Raw genomic sequence first — 19,656 nt, forward strand, 5'->3', positions numbered from 1 at the left:
AAAGCGGACCATTATGTGAATCGCGTCTGACCAAAAATTATGATTTTTCTTTCAAAGAGATCTTTTACAAAGATAATGAACTGAACCGAGGTGCACATTTCGTGTTTTGCTCCTTTATATCATATTAGATTTCTACTTACAATTGAGTAATATTTAAGTTAGTAGCCAACCTTTACCTAAAATTGATCATCTGATAGGAATGACTGTCAGGATGTAAAAAAATATACTCAATAATTTTCCTTCAAACGTAACCAAGAATAATAATGATAATAATTGCTTACCACTGCAACCTTCATATCAGGCTTGGATGCCATTTCGTCTTATCTGCAGATAGCTCCGTCTATATACATGCAAGAAAGAAATAATCTTCTCTTGTGATGATCACGTGTGTGAATTTCAACGTCAAAGCCAGAATGCCCCCCCCCCCCCCCACCACCATGACGAAAACATGCATATTCCCAAAGTCTATTCGTTGATCTACCCGCATAATTCTTATACGAGATTCGATAGTCACATTATACCAAGTTGAGCAACACCGGAAAAATACCCGACAGGGAGAGAGGGGGAGCAGGGGGATATTATATACATGTATATATATATATAATTGTGATGAGCAAGGACCTAAACATTGCGTGGGTGCTTCAGTGAGTAATATATTGGCGAAGAAGCTCAAAAAGCATTGAAGCTAGAGACGTAGCCTGGATTTCTTCAACTTTTATTAGTACAAGCTTTCGATAATCCTGATTAAACATTACCGATGTAAAACATTAGCTTTTAAGATATACCTATATTTAGTAAATTAATCCAAATATATGCATGGAAATAGTAAAGCCATTATGTCTTTTACATCATTCTTCAGATACCTGAAGAAGGCCAAACTAAATGGCCGAAAGCTTGTACTAATAAAAGTTGAAGAAATCCAGGCTATACGTCTCTAGCTTCAATGCTTTTTTGAGCTTCTTCGCCAATATATATATATATATATATACATATTTAATGTGACATACATGCTACAGGTGTTGTGATCCACGAAAGCTATGCTTTCTAAGTGCATGAATTAATCGACAATTACCATATGACCTACGTCTCAGGACAGTGTGAATAATGATTGATTGATTGATCGATCGATCGATCGATCGATTGATTGATTGATTGATTGATTGATTGATTGATTGATTGATTGATTGATTGATTGATTGATTGATTGATTGATTGATTGATTGATTGATCGATCGATTGATTGATTGATCGATCGATCGATTGATTGATTGATTGATTGATTGATTGATTGATTGATTGATTGATTGATTGATTGATTGATTGATTGATTGATTGATTGATTGATTGATTGATTGATTGATTGATTGATTGATTGATTGATTGATTGATTGATTGATTGATTGATTGATTGATTGGATGGTTGATTTTTATTCACCAGAGGGTATAGGCCCTAGTATATAACTTGGTACATTTATCGACGTAAAATTTCTTCATCAATTAATGAAGTTGTAAGGGATTTAAAGTTAATGGATTCCATCAATCTGTATAATAAAAGGCCTGTTAAGTAACCTTTTCCCATAAAAATTTAGGAGTTTTTCAGTTATGCAGTAGACCCAAGGTGTTGTTTTATTTTTTATTTTTTTGTTCTTTTCTTTTCTCTTTGATTTTGAATTGAATTCAAATTGAAAATGTTTTATTGGTATTGCACTTCGTAGCCACGAGGCTGAATTGTGTAAAAATTTACAGGTATTCGGATAGTGTATAACTGGTTAAACAAAAATAGTAACAGTAATATAGGCCTATTGGAATAGAGTGTGAACATGCATACCAAAAGGAAAAGAAAAAGTTAGAACTGAAAAGTGGTGTTGTTATTTTTTGTTTTGTTTTGTTTTGTTTGTTTGGTTGTTTGTTTAATTTTTTTTTTTTTTTTTTTTTTGTTCAGCTGTAGTTTTCCTTAACAGTGCATTCGAATTGACTAAAATGAAATCAGTCTATGATAGCATGAGCTGAATGTATGGCCTGTCGATTATATGAACGTAAGGTTGGTGTTTTATTAACTTAAAGGGGGATGGAAATAGAAATGCCAAGTGAAATTGAATTTGTGTCATTGGCAACAACAATGTGACCGATTGCCGACACCATACTGTAGAACAAACGGTTACCAGAACGAACTCGACCCGCACGATAATTTTCACCTTTAAAATGGCTTTATCTCAGGACTTGTCTGAGGAAGAATTAAGGAGACAGTTTGAGGAGCAGTTTAGTTTGGAAATTGAAAGCCTCCTGGGAATGGGTAAGGAAGCTATTCTTTTTTTAACCCGGTCATTAGAGTAGACCCGAATGTTAAATTGCACCGTACTTTATTAGTCTACCGGGCTTAGTCCCATACGTTCCGATTTGTGTGATGTGAGTACCGGTAGGCCTAGTCCTAGACAGCGACAGCTGCTAGCTGGCAGCCGGTCGTCTGTTTCGAGGAGTTTTTTAACATTTTTATTATTTTTTTAATTTCTCCTCGTACACAGACGGCTCACTATCGTGCAGCCACCATTAGGGGGTTAACAATGCAAATTCCCCCGACAGGCCGGGCTCCGGCAATTTTTGTCTTTATTTAATAATATAATAAAGATATATAAGTTTATAACTAAGATAGTAAGAACTGTACCAAAATAAAGTCAAGATAAATCCGCTTTGGCCTGAAATCCACAGAGGGAAAAAACAGTGACTTACTTCGGCTGTCGCGTATCTTCACTTCCCTGTTTTATCTGAATTTAATACATAAACATATGGCCATTGAGTCCCTGTATAGATCGAGCTGGAAACTTTGGTGTCTGTATTTGGTGAGTGGAGCTCTGGAGCCAACGGAGAACTTCAGCGGAACAGCCAAAATTACAGAGACCGAAGCTTTTGGTCTACGGTAGGCCTAACTAAGTTAAGTTTAGGTTTGTTTTGAATTTTGGGCAAGAGTTCCATATGCATATGCATCCCCCACTAAAATTGAAAATAAAAACATGGATAAGGTTCAGAATAATTAAAATATCTAGCCCTAATATTAGAACATATATGATGGGGGTGTGGACATACATACCAAAATATTGCTTGAATCCTGCTCGAAATTCGACGGAATAAAGTTTATTCCGTCAAATTTCGAGCAGTATCCAAATGTTACTCGTTAGTGTGTGTAACTTGTTAATAGACCTTATCGCAAATAGATTTATGCAAAGGATCATGGGATCGAACCACCCTGGGATGGGGTTCGAGTCCCAACTAAGGTAAGCAACACTACAGATAAAAATGATAGAAAAATCTGAAGACTTAGTGAACAACAAGTTGGTGAACGAACTGGAAGTCTCAACAATCTTGTTGTTATTTTTGGTAGGGGTGCATATGGAACTCTTTCCAAATTTTGTTCCAATTCGGTGACGGTGCTAGTCTGCTACACTGCTACCACACACTTTCGTATCTGGGATGATAAAATTGGTCCTACCTAGTTTTGAAAACTCATTATTTTTATATGTCCATCACACAGTTTAAACAATTTTAATGGCTTGTGCTCGAGCTGAGAAGGACGATGTTGATGGAAATATCAAGCAACGTGAAGCAGGTTTTTCTCAATTCAAATTGCCTTGATTGAAATAATATTGGTCCACTACATGACTGTATCTAACTCTAAGTCAGAGTATAGTTGCAACAGGCAGAACAAATGACAGTGCCCACGCTACGGTATTATAACCTTATACAGTCCAATGAATTAAATCTAGAAAAATGAGAAATCCTGCCTGTTAACTATAGGCCTATTTCTACAGTCCTAGACCTACTTGATTTAAAGGGAATTTAGAACTAGTTCTGAAACTGTTTTATTGTAAAGTCTTCAACTCTGTGAATTTCTAATGTATTTCTTAATTTCAGCAGTCCACCGATTTAGAAGATATTGCACTGGTGACTGGCAGCATCGGTCAGTCACTTCTGGATCAGTCAGTTTGACTCGGCTGTACTTGAATTTCGAATTTCAAGTTCATCCTTGGGTGTTGCATTGGTGTTAGAATGGGAGTAAAAACAAATAGATCGAGATCTTCAACACCCGCTGTAATGCAAATGAGATTCAACACCATGTGCCCAACATGAACTGTCAGACATAGATTCCAATAAATTCAAGCAAAAAATTTGAGAAATCTTGCTGGGTAAATTTATTTTCAGAGTCATAAATGTACTTTAAATCACGGGCGCTGTTTGTTATTAACTGGGGGAAATGACACATACCATAGGTAAATGCTCAGTAGTAAAATGTACCATCTTGGAAATTTGATTTTGCAAAAAAAATCATAAAAGAAAATAGGCCTACCTAGTACAAGAAATAAAAAAGGCATTTTTTCCACCAAAATCTTCTTTCATAGGTTCACAATTCCATTAAAGCCAATATTGTTTTGTGGGTGATAAACATTTTCTTTAAAGAAAAGTAGATGGGGAAAAGGGGTACTTTTTCACATGTGAGACATCTGCGCATACATGATATTCACATTCTATGTGTCAACAAGAGTAAAGCCCTTGAAGTAGAAATTTGTTCTCCCAATCTGGAGACTGTTTCTGAATTTAGCTTCTTAACAAAATTCTATATTATTCCCTTTATATGGGAAGCAGACTCTCCCATATTGCTTGTAGATGTGGGTCTTTACTGAATTCGTGTTGTATATTTCATGTTTATGCAGGTCGTCGTCCGCCATCCCATATCAGCATGTCCTTGATTTCAAAGAGAAACCTACCAGAATCAATAGCCCAGGGATCGGGAGATGAACTGTGAGTATTGGGATTATTTACATTGTAACTACTTTTGTAGTAGATAACTCACCCTATATCTTCCAATCTTTAAAGCCCGTATTGAAATCTTGTAATTGAAATTACTCATTATCAAAGTTTGAATTCATTTCCAGATATATTTCAAAATTATATAAACTAAAACACATATGAAAATGGTAAAGTTTTCAATTAACTTGTCTAAACAAACAAAATTTGAGGCCTTCAATTTGGGGGAGGTTTTTGTTTTGCCAAATATCGGAAATATACACGTATCTCAGGGTACAGTCATATTGTAATAATATGAAATAGTAAAACTGGTGATAATGGTGATAGTGTGGTAGCGGTGGTGGTAGTTGTGGGTGGTGATGCTGGTGGTGATGATGGTGGTGTTGGTGGTGATGGTGGTAGTCCTGTTGGTGGGTGGCGGTGATAGTGGTGGTGGTGGGTGGTGGTGGTGGTAGGGCAAGTCCAAGAATTCGCGCGCGTTACGTATGGGACATTTCAGAGGCTTTAATGACCTGAAAAATAGTGTTAAATGACTTTGATTAGATTGAATACCCTCATGATGGTAGACATCTAGGAGAAGAATAATCATGCAAAAAATGGTGACATATGACTTTGACCTTGACCTTTTAGAGAGAAAAGATGTTCCGTTACGTATGGGACGCAGAAAAAAGACAATTTTTAAAACATTTTTTCCAAGTTGAGAATTCTCTGAAAGTATTTCATTTGACAACTTGTTACTTCTGTGATAGAAGTCACAATACTCTAGTATATCTAAAGCAAGTTTCATGTCATAAGCCAAATCCCTCTAATTACAGACTCTAATTAAACAAATTAATGACATGTTACGTATGGGACATTTTGTCCCCATAGAGAATGTACACAATTTTCCCCATAATTCAAAAAATTGAAATAATTTAAAATACGGAAATAACAAATGAGTTTCTTTCTTTTAAAATGTTCTATTGAGACATATTTGATATGACTGAAAGGGAAATAAGCCATTTCAACATTTTTTTTCTTGTTTTTCATGGTTTCATGAATTCCTTATGTATTTCTATTGTTTTTTATTTTTTTCATATTTTTCCATTTTCACAATTTTTCGGTTCGATTGTTTTCATTTATCAGTAATCATAACAAATCAGTCTTTAGAAATAAAGAAAAGGTAAATAATCACTTTTTAGAGCACTCTTGAAATTTGTTTTTCTCCATTCACTTTGTATACAAATCTCCCCATTGACATTGTGTGTAAATGTCCCATACGTAACAATTTTTTAATTAACTTTTAATTAAAAAGTAAAAGCTATTTTTGAAACTTTTTGTGGTATAACATTTTCATACTTAATAAATTAGAACTTCCCAGAGATGCAACAATACAAGTGTTGTATTATGACAAATAACTTAAAAGAACGTCTTCAAAATGTTACGTATGGGACATTCCATCCTTGGACAAGCCCTAATTTACATAATTAATTAGATGACACCACTTTTTTCCCCCCAAAAGTAATAAGATGTTAGGTGGTCCATGTCCCACCTATGACTAAATCTCAGAAGATTTGTTTTCATTTTCTATGAGTTTTTATAATTGTCCCATACGTAACGCCCATTTTACCAATTATGCAAATTAGGTGCCCCAAATTAGCATAAATATGCATATTATCAAAATTTTCTTAATGAAATTTTGAAATTCCACATTTGGGCTTTCTTACCCCACCAAAGATAACTTCTTAAATTAAAGATGAAATTTTGCCTTCTAGGGTGACCTTTTCTTGGACTTGCCCGGTAGTGATGCTGGTGGTGCTGGGATTGGAGGTGTTGGTGGTGATCGTGGAAGTGGTGGTGGTGATGGTGGGTGTGGGTGGTGGTGGTGGTGGTGGTGGTGATGGTGTTGGTGGTGTTGATGCTGGTCACACTTGGTAAGTAATGGTGGAAGTTGTAATAAAAGCCATAGTGGAATGAGATAATGAAACTAAAGTACAGTAGGTTTACACATTTTGAGATTTGCAGATATACTGGGGACATGAATGCAAAATAACATTGAGTTTGTTCCCAAATTCACGAAGTTATATGTTTGAGTTATTACCTCCATTTGTTATCTTTGTCAGTATTGCAGGTTTGATGAAGCTGACTCACGTACGTCTTGACCGAGAGAACATCACAGAGATTGACAACCTTGAGATGCTAGGACCTGTAACAAATCTTTACCTTCAGCAGGTTCGTCTTCTTTTATGGGCCAGGTCCCCATTTCATTAAGACTTGCGATTATGGTAACTTTGCTGTGATGGTTACAGTGTAAACTACCATGGAAAATTAGATTTCGATTTGCTGCTAAACCCTAATGTGGATATTGGCTAAGTTACCATAATCGGCTCCTGTATGAAAATATGTAAAGATACAATGTAAATATCAATCAAAACCAAAGCGCTGTCTATGATTGTTTATGTAAGCTTGTGAAATATCTTGAATTGATAGGCTACATGGTTAGTTTGGCATAATTTCATCTTGCATGTTGTTATTGATCATGAATATGATGAAATCCCCATGGTAGAAATTGGAGGCTAGATGATGATGTTGGTAGAGGGGGTCAACACTACCCCCCCCCCTTCAATCCTCATATTCTTTTAGGACACCCTGTTGATCAGATAGAAAATCATATACTTGCAATGTTACACTGTTTTATTAATTATGCTAATTTATTTGTAGAATCAGATTTCTTTACTATCAATCACCAAATGAAGCATTGAATATGCTATTTTTTTATGTAGGTGTATGTAATATTTGTAGTGGTCTTCATGGTGTTTTCAAAAAATAAATGGTGTCGAAATTTAATTTTGACACATTTTATTGAAGTTTGAACAAGATTCTAAAGGTAAAAGTCATCAAACATCACAGTAGCAGCTTTATGCAATTCAAAAATATGTAGGGGTTACCACCTACCCCTTTTCTGATCTTTTAATGACAAATGAATTGAGTATATTAACAATTGTATGAAAAATCTGCACCTGATATTTGTTCTATTTCAGAATTCCATAGAGAAGATAGAAAACTTGGAGTGTCTTACTTCCGTTCAGTTCCTCACCCTGGCTGGGAATAAGATCAACAAGATTGAGAACTTGAAGATACTTGATACACTCAAGCTATTAGACCTGTCTGATAACAAGATTACAGATTTAACAGAAGGTATTATATCATTAATGGAATGATGAGGAGAATAATGATGATGTGGTGGTGGTGGTGGGGATGAGGATGATGACGATGGTGATGATGATGATGATGGTGATGGTGATGGTGATGAAGATAATGATGATGATGATGATGATGGTGATGGTGATGAAGATGATGATGGTGATGAAGATGATAATGATGATGATGATGATGATGATGGTGATGAAGATGATGATGATGGTGATGGTGATGATGATGATGATGTTGATGATGATGGTGATGAAGAAGATGTATATTCTATAAAATGCACCGTCTTCTTTAATCCCATACGAATATCCTACACTATTGTCAGTCAAGAGAAAATATATGGTAGATCTGTGTCATATTCAATTAGTAATTGATTAAAATTATATGGGATCAGATCCTAAGCATGTTTTCATGTGCAAAGTTAACTCCCATTACTTGAAAACTTGTGGTATCTTCAATTAATGTATGCATTCTAATTTCTTGATTTCAATCAGATGAGCTTCCAAAGTCATTGGTGTTCCTGGACTTGAGAAATAATCCATGCACTGCCCTACCAGATTATAGGTGAGTGATTAAAACCTCCATGAGCTGTTGTTAAATAAGTTCCATCATATTTTCTCTGGCAACATTCGCTCTGATGGAAAATTGGTACGTAAGCTAAACATAAAATCTTACCTCCAAAACTAAATAAACCCTGATCCTTATCTTTACATTATGGTAAACCAAATAATAATAATAATCTGCTTTTATGTAGCGCTTAATACATCGGAACGACATCTTTACAGATATGTTATTACCCTCTCTATTACAACACTCTATTATGATCCTAACTCTAACCCTATGCTCTTTGAAATGATAAAACCGGAGCAAATGTTGTAGGAATAAATGTCTTGTAACTTCTGAAGGTTTCCATGGCGAAGAAGAATAGTGTAGTAGGTTTCACGGTACACCATGTATCTTTCTTGGGCAAGTGTTGATCCTGAAAAAGACCACCCAAACTCGACGTTTCGAAAAGTGTGTTCTTGTCATCTTTAGGAGAATGTCTTGTTACCGTTAAATCATCAACGTTTAAAGTCTGTTTTTCCCACTTTGGTTGGACTGTTCATTTCATAGATAGCTCTCCATCATAATGTCTTGTCATTTGGATCAAAGTGGGTAATGTTACACAATTTTCTGTCTTTATCGATTACGTCTTGCGAGGTCTCCATGTGGATTCCTCTCAACTGTGAAATTTACTGGAGTCAGTGGCTCCAAACATTATGAATTTCTTGTCATGAATTCTCAGATCGTTATGGCTAAACTTGGCTGGCAAAGATTGGGAAGATAATTTGTATTAAGGCTTGATCACGAGAATGATCTTGATATTGGGCTTTGGATTTTCTTTCTTCTCAGATAAGAGAGAGAAAGATGAAATCATGAAACTTTTTTATGCAAAGGAAATGTCTGAATAAGTAAAATTGATAGCCAGCAAATTTTGGTATGTTGTTTTCTCCTATGAAATTAATTCCTGCCAGTTCCCTATAGCTCTCACATAGGATGATTGCAACTCAATATGGATAAATTTCTTTCTGAAAGATTGAATGCCCTTGGGTAAGATTTGAACTGACAACTGTCTGATTTAAAAAAGGAAAAAACAGACCACCACTACATTATTAAAGTCTTTCATGTAATTTAATTTATCAGTATCTGTTGCATATGTTGTTTATTACTATTAATTATTCATTTTGTAATTTTGCTGATAAAGAAGGTATGATAGTTATTATTTTTGTCTCGCCCACCAGAGGTAAAGGTGAGACTTAGGGATCCAAATGTCGTCCGTCCGTCACAAACCTAATGACACATAACTCCACAACCGTAAGTTGCTTTTCAACCAAACTTGGATGATAGATGGACTTGGGGGACCTGCAGGTTAGGCTGCAGTCGGAGGTCACATGGTAAGGTCTAAGGTCATTTTCAGGTCAACGTTAAAGTTTACATGCAAGACTCTCTTATGACACCTAACTCTGCAACCGTAAGTCACTTTTCAATTAAACTTGGATGGTAGATGGACTTAGGGGACCTGCATGTTATGCTGTAGTCGGAGGTCACATGGTTAGGTCAAAGGTCATTTTCAGGTCAATGTTAAAGTTTACATGCAAGACTCTCTTATGACACCTAACTCTGCAACCGTAAGTCACTTTTCAACAAAACTTGGATGGTAGATGTTCCTTAGGCAACCTGCATGTTATGCTGCAGTCAGAGGTCACATGGTAAGGTCAAAGGTAATTTTTAGGTCAACATTAAAGTTTACGTGCAAGGCTCCTATGACAAATGTTATTCCATCCCAGTCATCTCACAATTAAGTTTTTATACAATTATGTTGCGTGCCCTCGCAAATCACGATATTTCTGGTTATTTTCATAAGTGGGCGAGACACAAAATCGCTTTTGCCTTGTTCATAATATTGGAAATTTATGTAAAGGGATGTGGAACCTTTTGCATCCAAACTTATTTGGTGTTCATACAAGTTTGTGATGTTGTACTTCCGTTTTGTTTGTGATGTTGTACTTCCGTTTTGTTTTCGACCCTTTTACAAACTTGCAGGACCCGGCTTCTAGCAGCACTTCCAAATCTTAAGCAGCTTGACAATGAGTTGCTGACCAAAGATGAGAAGAGATCAGCTGGACATCCTGTGTCTAGCGATGATGATGATGAGGAAGAGGAGGAGGTTGGAGAAGGTGGGGATGTTCGTAGTGGTCAAGATGATGTTCAGATAGATGGTGAGTTTCAGATGATGACCAATAATCTGTCGGAAGAAGTCTTGAATATTACCTCCTCTTTGGGATTATTTCAGCTTGTGAAATTCCCAACCAGAAGAGGAAATACCTGCAACCAACGTGATTCTATCCTTGATTTAGTGTTTTGCAATGATGAAGATCTTATTGCAAACATCTGCCCTGGTCCAGGCATTGGAAAGAGTGATCATGATTCAGTTCAGTTTGATATTACCCTCTGTGCCGTAACAAAATCACTCCCTCGCTCGTTTTGGCAATTTCACAAGGCAGACAAACATGATTTTCAAAGGTCAATTCAATTGATTCCCTGGGATTTATTTATCGATGAAAATGATATAGACACCACTTGGGATAACTTTACTATGCTATTGCATGCGGCTGTCAAAGATGTTGTTCCCTCTGCCCAAGCAAAAGGTCGGCGACGCAAGCCATGGATCACCGCAGATATCGTCCATCTCTCCCGAAAAAAGAAACGTGCATACCGCAAAGCCATTTCTAACAAACACAATAGCACATTGTGGGAGAAGTTTCAAAAACTGAACAAGGATATTATTAGACTTACTAAACTATCCTATAATGACTATTTGCAATCTCTAGCTTTGAATTTGGCTCGTGATCCTAAAAGATTCTGGTCATTTGTAAACGCTCAAAGAAAGAAATCTAACGTGTCATGCTTCTCATACAATAATGATTCGGTTGAATCTATTTCAATGATTGCACAGGCTTTCAACAATCATTTCGTAGGAAACTTCTCCACGCCACAGTTAGAAACATGGAATGATGATTATGATTCTTGTACGTCCCACTTTGGAATGACTCCTTTGAAAGATTTTGAAATAGACGAGTGTGATGTTTTTAAAGAAATAGTAAAATTGAAAGTCAATAAGCCCCCTGGCCCTGATGGCATTTCCCCAAACTTTCTTAAAATTGGTGATACTGCTATCACTCCAATCCTTACGAAAGTTTTTAATTTAAGCCTCAAGCTTGGATGTGTACCCAGGTCATGGAAGCAAGCTTATGTGACTCCGCTCCACAAGAGTGGTGACCGTAAGAAGATCGAAAACTATCGACCAATTTCACTTTGCTCTGTTCCATGTAAGATACTTGAACGGCTTATTGTGGCCAAGCTTCTAAATCACTCACAAACTTACAAGATTATTCCTGATTCCCAGCATGGTTTCCTCCCAAAGCGCTCATCCTCAACACAAGCTGTTACCCTCCATTCTAATTGGGCAAAGGCTTTGGACCAGTCTAAACCCCCAAGAATTGATGCAATCTTTTTGGACTGGTCCAAAGCCTTCGACAAGGTTAACCATTTCAAACTAGTCCAAAAGTTGCATAACTATGGAATTTGTGGGAAATTGCTTTGTTGGATACGTTCTTTCCTCTCAGATCGGCAACAGTGTGTATTGTTTGAAGGGATAAAATCGGAGTGGATAACAGTTCCCTCCGGTGTACCACAAGGCTCCGTTATAGGACCGATCCTATTTAATTACTTTACTGCTGAATTACCGAACACTGTCTCCTCTCCCCTCCCCCAATATGCCGATGACACGGTCTTGTATCGGGAAATCTATACCCCTGATGACTCTAAATTGTTGCAAACAGACCTGAACAACATACTTTTATGGTGCAATAATGACATGGTCCTGAATTCATCCAAATGTAAAGGTTATGCATATAACTAGGTCCCGTAAACCAGTGACCACTGTTTACTTCCTTGGAGAAAAGCAGTTAGACAAAGTTGAGTCCTATAAATATCTTGGACTCAAACTCGCACGAGATCTGAGTTGGAAAGACCACATTCAACATGTTGTTAACAGATGTTCCATGCTTTGTGGTTTTATTCGCCGTACAGTGAAATCTAGAAATGCCACAGTTCTCACAAAACTATTCTGCTCATTATGCAGACCTGTGATTGAGTACGGTATTCCAACATGGCTCCCCCATCAGAAAAACCATATCAGAGCCATTGAAGGTGTGCAAAGGCGTTTCACTAGATTTTGTTTCCCATACGAAGTTGCCAATTCCTTATCTTACACGGAACGCCTATCCCTACTAAACATACCCCCTCTCTATAATAGACTCGTTTACCTGTCAATGTCTTTTGTAATAAAGTGCCTGCATAGACATTATGACATGCCTACTTCTCTGTTACCAATCCCAAGCCATAGACGAACTCACACACTCGTCTTCAATCATCAACTTGCACGATCAAATTGTTTAAGATTTACTTGTTTCCATGTTTTTCCCAGATTCTGGGAGCATTTATCAGAGGCAGACAGAGACTTGTGTGTAGGAACCAACGTTTTCCCCTTCCTCAGTGTGTTACGAAATTTCCTCTTTGAATTACCTCCCCTCGTAGAAGCATATTAATTTGTTAGCACGTACCCATACCCTAATAACGCTAGAACCATTTTTAATTTGTAGTCTCACACAGTATCAAAATTGTGATCCCTTCTAAAGTCTTCCTAGCATGTCTTAGATCTTTTTTTTTTTACATTTAAAAAAAAACATTTTATATGTCACTCACTTGTTTGTACTTTGATTAATTATTTGGTTTTCTAATAGTTTGCTATACATGTATTTCAATCAACTGAAATTCTATTACACCTTCATATAATTAATTAATTACCATTCCCCTTTTCGTGTAAAGCTCTCAACTTAGTTCTTGTCACATCAGGCCAATGCTTTGAATGTGTGTTTCATTTATGATTGATTATTTGATTTTCTAATGCTTTGCCATACATTCCCATTCTTCATATTGTTTATTTTTTTCTGTTACACATAAATTTATTTACTTTTCTTGATATGGTAGCTTAAATTCAGTTGATATCTAAGAAGTCGTTTACTTTGCTTTTTTTTGTTAAACCCGCACATAACCGTGACAAATGTCATAATACAACAATTTATCTCAGACTCTTGAAATTCAATAAGTTGACCTACCATCTCTGTCTCTAATTTGATAAATGACTAATTTCTGATTTGACCCAATCTACATTTTTTTTCTTAAAGTATGAATTTGAAAACCTTGGGTTTTTTTTTCATTCATATTACGATGAATGTTAATTTATATAGAAGTATTGTAATTACATGTTTGAATTTATTGCTATTTTGTGTTATTCCATGTAGACACCAGCCAATGTGGAGAACCTCTCGACAGAATTTTCAATTCTTTTAGGTGATCCCCAGGCATTGGCTGGTGCTAAATTTTACATTTCTTTTGTAATGTTTCTATTGCTGTCATGTTTTCTTGCCTGGAAATGAAATAAATAAAATAAATAAAATAAATAAATAAGATGATGGTGATGATGAAGAAGATCATGATGATGATGATGATGATAATTGTAATTATGATGATGATGATGAAGAAGGTGATGGAGATGATGGTGATGATGGTGATTGTGATGATGATGGTGGTGATGGTGATGATGAGGATGATGATGAATAAGATGATGGTGGTGGTGGTGGTGATAATGATGATGATGATGACATATCTTTCCATATTTCAGTCAGTAATAAGTTTTTGTGTAGCTGTGCAAGCACCTTAATGAAATGAAATCCAATCTCATTATTGGAAAATAGTTTACTCTTTCTTTTTAAATGATTATAATTTATAAACAGTTACATGGCTCTCTCATGCCAAAAAAATGTCACAATTTATCTTTTCCTAATCTCTCGTCTCCTTACAGACGTTTTCCGTATGAGCGCAGACTTCATCCACCAGTCACGAGAGAGATCGTCCCAATACACCAATCAGCATGACCGTCACATGCTCCAGATTGAAGAAGTTCGTAGCCAATCACGGCAGGCCATGGAAACTGCTAGATCGAGTCTGAATTCACCAAGATCATCTCTAGAGAAGCAACGCCACCTGACCCCTTCTCCTGCATCAAGATAGGGATTTTATGATAGGGATTGTAGATATATCAGAGATTATTATGTTTGAAAGTCTTTCTCTGTTTTGTTTTGTTTTTAATTTGCTACATGTATATTGTTCTTTTGGTTCACAATTTTTTGGTTCTCAAACTTTGATATTATCTCCATTATTATGTAAAGATGCTCCATGTCACTCTAATGGCTCCAGCATATATCGTATTGAGTAATGGAGTTCTCTTTGATAATTAAACAGTTGAAGCAATGAAATTTTTCCTGTTTACTTTTCTGCAACGACTAAATGGGACCAATAAAGGGAGTTCTAAAACATACTTGAGGAAGTTCAGGACTCATCTGGTTATCTTTGGTTCAAGCCACACCTTAAGTCATGTCTTACAGATTGTTTATTTTGTTTTATTTTGATTTCAAACTTCACTATATCAGAAATTGTACAGGAACAATAAGTCATATTATTCACCACCTTAACTGTATTTTGTTACAATCTCTGTTCCAGGCTACTAGTATCGGAACAGCACATAAAATGCTATAAGCTGCACAGCGTGGGGTCATATCAATTCTTTCACACTTTTTTTCAGTTTGCTATTAGCAACTCTTTTCATTCTGGGTTTTCAGATATTACAAACTGATTCCTAACTTTGGCTATTTTTTGTAAATCCTTCAACAAAAGTGAGTATGATGTAACACCGTAATATGATGGAGGCATAAATTTCATCTGCCAACAGTAGAGAATCCATCTAAAGCCCAGCGCTCACTATGCGATTCATTGCGATCGGAATTTCAAAGAAATTGTAATAATATTTAATGTGAAGATAGCAACCAATAAAATCTTAGCAATCTGAGATCAGAATAGTGGTAGGACTACTGAAATCAAAATTCATTCTAGTTCAAGCCTCCCTGAATTAATAAAAACAAATTCAATTCCAAATCGTAATGATGTCTTCATCGGGTGCGACTTGAAGCCGATATGGACTTTACTCTGACCACATGGCTTGTCGCAAGTAGAATTATGATTTTATTTGTATTCCTAACATTATTCCGAACTTCAAAGAAAATAAATTGCTTGTTGGAATTTTCAAATTTGATGCAAAATGCGATTTATTTTAAAAATTGCGTCCTATCTGATCGCATAGTGTGCACTTGGCTTAATTCTTTATGAATTTATGTAAATAACATGTATATACAAAGAGTGTAAATACTTCTATGATGTTTGTTTGTGCTTCAGACTTTATTCGATAAAGTTCACATTGTAAATAATTATTTATTACAAGCCTCCAGTTTGGGTAATTGATGTTTGTCTGGAGAAAAATGTATTCATCACCTTGATAATGGGACTACAGGTACCTTAAGACCACTGCACACCCTACGACTGGACTGCGACTAAATTTTGGAATAAAACGTTAAAGGGGAATCCAGCCTTGGCCATAAAATGTTGTGTTGGGAAGGAGAAAAATTAATTAAAACAGAATGGTGAAAGTTTGAAAGAAATCTGACAAGCAATAAGAAAGTTATAGCTGTTTTAAAATTGAGATCACTAATACTATGTAGATTTCAAATTGGCAACTGGGTAAGTAAAATATGACAAGAGGCAAGGACAACTTTCCCATAGGCCATGAACTTTATTATCAGTAGCTGTAGAATAGTTGGTATGGAATAATAGAAAGTGGTCTCATATTGTCTTAATTCCGTCCATGCATTTGCTAGATACATATATCTTTTGGCATTCCATCTATGTAATTTGGAGACCTTCTGGTAATAAAATTAAAATGCCACATATCGATAACCATAGTCTCTTCAACATCCATAATTTTTTGGGGAGAACTTCCTGCATAGAGTGTGCACACACACTGCACACATAGGCCTGTCTTTTGAACCCCGGTTGGACTTAAACCATGGTCTAACTAAGTCTGGGCAAAAATTATGAGAAGATTGAATTAATGAGAATCTGTTTACATTGTAATTCTTGTTGTATTTACTGGGCCCTGTTGCATGAAAGTTACTTCGCCATCCAATGGTATCTTTCCTGAAATCCTTGATTCTGATTGGCTAATTAGCATTGTTACCATGGTAGTTACCATTGAATCGCAAAGTTACACTTTCATGCAACGGGACCCTGGGACCCTTCCCATGTTTTGATGGTAAAAAAACTATTGTATTTATTATTTCATTTTTTAATGCTTTGAGTAAGGAGAACTCGTAAACTTACTCACTTTTCAGCATTCAATTAACAAAGATGTGGCAGATCTATGAAGTTCATGAAGTTGTGCTTGATTTTACCAATGACTGGAACATTCCTTTGTTCAATGGCATACTTTAAATTTCCCTGCTGTTTTTAAACAAAGTGGGATTGACTCTGTTTAAACACTTCAAATTTTGACAATTAGAAAGGTTTGCTTTCAAAAGCTTGTTAACAACCACAAATTCTATCTACCAAGATATGTAAATATAGCCTGTGGGAATTAAGAGTATAATTTTGTAACCAAGAACATGTCCTAGTCATTTGTAAAGTTATGCTTAAAGTAAAGAACAGCAATGTTTAACAGACCGCTAATAATCTTTTTAAGGACAACAGACGCCAATGCCATACTCATAATGCCATTCATGCAGGCAGCCAGCATTTGTATTTCCATTTTCTCTCTGCCATTATTGTACTTATAACTGCCAATAGTGAATCCTTTCCGTCCATATTTATATTCTTAATGAAATAAATCAAATATTTTATATCTTGTCTTTTGAAATGACTAGAGTTTCATTGATTCTGCATCAGGTAAGTCACATTTCAATGATCAAAATGACTTAATGAAGTGGGGCTGTATTAACCGATTGTGATGAGTGACATGTTCTGTTAAATCACTTTACTTTGGAGGGAATAGATATTTAATATATTGATGGCTTTATTTCATGGAATATTTAATACCAGACATATTGCACTATTGCCCTCATCTTTGATTCATGCAATATTCACCATAACGCTTGAATATCAATGGTATCCTATCCTGAGCCATCCAGTATAATATAAATATCATTTCGTGCAACCCCTACTCGGATATTTATATAATATTGACTGGCCTTGAGGGGAACATCAAATATATTGCCAGCAAAAGAATCATATTGCCCGAGTCTTTAGACAAGGGCAATATGGGTCTTTTAAGGGCAATATATTTGATGTTCCCCGAAAGAAGAGCCAGTCAATATTTTTATTATCATCCAAATCAGATATCTAGAGCAAAAATCATGATAATGGGGATATTTCTTTTAAAAATAAAGTTCTATTGTGTCATGTTAATATCGGTAAAGGCTCTGCACTTTACCATTATGACGTACTTGCAAGCGCTCGGATCCAGCGTTGTCTTTATTATGACGTATATTGTTGGTGCGCGGTTCCTTATGAAGCGTATCTTTTTATACGCATCCACAAATGCCCGGATGTGAGACCAGGGAAAATACAAAGGTATATTTTGCGTCGTCTCTGCATGCAAAGTAGATACATGCATTGAGACCGAGGAAAATACAAACAATATACCTACCCTTCCCGATATTAAGAAAATGTAGGGCAATACGGTTTTGTAAATGACCAGCTCAGATGTCTGATACGGGTGATATTATTTAATAGATTGTCATCAAATCTTCAATGGTCATTCTATAAACAAGTTCATTTGGTCATGAATTAAGGTAAGCTTGGTTGTCTTTATTCCTATTCTAAAGAAAAAGGGGGTAATTGAGTAATTTAGATACAAATACAACCTCAAAAATGAAATGGACCTGGTGGATGTTTCATAACGCTGTTCGTAATTTACATACAACTTTACAAACGACTGCCGATCCTTTCTTAGGAGCTAAATCCATACCAATGATAATTGGCGGCAAGAATTTACCTCAAGGATCACCATTCGTAAAGTCGCTCATAATTTGAAAACAGGTGGGTGTTTCATAAAGCTGTTCATAAGTTAAGAACAACGACTGGTGAACCTTATGCGCTAAACCATCGCCAATGAACATTTTGGTGTATACCATTTACCACAAGACAGGATCACTTAAAGTTCGCTCATAATTCAAGAACAGCTTTCTGAAACACCCACCTGATAGTTGTTTTCTAAAGCTGTTTGTAAGTTAAAGGACATGTTCCCGGGGGGAGGAAGCTGTTTAGTAGATATTAACTTTAAGAACGACTGGTGATTTATTTCTTGTGGTAAATGATATTCACCATTAAATGTTCATTGGTGATTTAGAGCGCAAGAAAGGTTCACCAGTCGCTGTTAACTTACGAACTGCTTAATGAAACGACCCACTGATTGAACCCTAAAATACAATGGATGGCATTCTGATAGACATGGCATGGTGGCTCTGTGGTAGAGCAACCGTCTCATGAGCGGGAGGTCGTGGGTTTGATCCCGGCAGAGTAATTTCAAAGACTTTAAAACTGGGACCTTATACCTCCTGTCAGGCGCTCAATGTATGAGAATGGAGAAGGGTAGTAATTACATATTATGTAATGCAGGGCCCGCTGTAAGAACAGATTACAGCTGATGGTGGGTACCCTAGGTAAATAAGAGGTACTTGTATTAATTAATATCCTTATTGTAGTTAATTCTGGATTAAGTTAGACCACATTATATAAAGTGCCAGTCATCAACTCGTTCACCAATTATAAATTATTCTCATCCTGCTGTAAAAAATGTCAAAAATTAATGAGTCCTAAAATGGGGAAAAAAAAGAAAATACCCCCAAAATATAATTAATTTTTAAGAATTTATTGATACAGCATAACTGCCATGAAAATGGAAGAATTATTATAAAGCTTAGCATTCCATAGAAGTATGGTTTAAACTTTAGTTTAGGCTAGGTTCAAGACTTATCAGAAGACCACCTAATTCTGAAGTCAGGTTTACCATGGTCTAACTCTGTGCTAAATTCATGGGAAGCCAAGTGTCAAAATTATTAAGTTGTATGTTTCTTATTATCACTGCTCTTTCCTGATTCATCGATGGTGAAGACAATCATT

General features: G+C 36.0%; 2 protein-coding genes across 3 annotated transcripts in view; one reads left to right on the plus strand and one right to left on the minus strand.

Annotated features, from left to right (window-relative positions):
* LOC129274661 (carbonyl reductase [NADPH] 1-like) overlaps window positions 1-413 on the minus strand; it is an 8,575-nt gene extending 8,162 nt beyond the window's left edge. The window contains exon 1 of one of the 2 annotated variants that reach the window (XM_054911435.2): window positions 282-413. In XM_054911435.2, the coding sequence (XP_054767410.2) occupies window positions 282-314 (33 nt within the window). In that variant the 5' untranslated portion in view covers window positions 315-413. The remainder of the gene's footprint in view (window positions 1-281) is intronic. The other variant, XM_064108350.1, reaches the window with a different exon arrangement.
* A 1,726-nt stretch (window positions 414-2,139) lies between these two features.
* On the plus strand, window positions 2,140-17,383 carry LOC129275172 (leucine-rich repeat-containing protein 46-like). The gene is made up of 7 exons (XM_064109012.1): window positions 2,140-2,293; window positions 4,704-4,791; window positions 6,900-7,008; window positions 7,818-7,974; window positions 8,481-8,550; window positions 10,570-10,745; window positions 14,453-17,383. The coding sequence occupies exons 1-7, from the start codon at window positions 2,203-2,205 to the stop codon at window positions 14,659-14,661; spliced, it is 900 nt and encodes a 299-aa protein (XP_063965082.1). The 5' UTR covers window positions 2,140-2,202; the 3' UTR covers window positions 14,662-17,383.
* The last annotated feature ends 2,273 nt before the right edge of the window (window positions 17,384-19,656 follow it).

Source organism: Lytechinus pictus, chromosome 13 (genome assembly GCF_037042905.1).
Source record: "Lytechinus pictus isolate F3 Inbred chromosome 13, Lp3.0, whole genome shotgun sequence".
Taxonomy (NCBI): domain Eukaryota; kingdom Metazoa; phylum Echinodermata; class Echinoidea; order Temnopleuroida; family Toxopneustidae; genus Lytechinus; species Lytechinus pictus.

Excerpts from the sequence above, each read along its gene's own strand:
- LOC129275172 (XM_064109012.1), top strand. The coding sequence starts at position 2,203 with ATGGCTTTATCTCAGGACTTGTCTGAGGAAGAATTAAGGAGACAGTTT. Across the intron at positions 7,975-8,480 it reads GATTACAGATTTAACAGAAG|ATGAGCTTCCAAAGTCATTG; the intron begins GTATTATATCAT and ends GATTTCAATCAG. Across the intron at positions 10,746-14,452 it reads AGATGATGTTCAGATAGATG|ACGTTTTCCGTATGAGCGCA; the intron begins GTGAGTTTCAGA and ends GTCTCCTTACAG.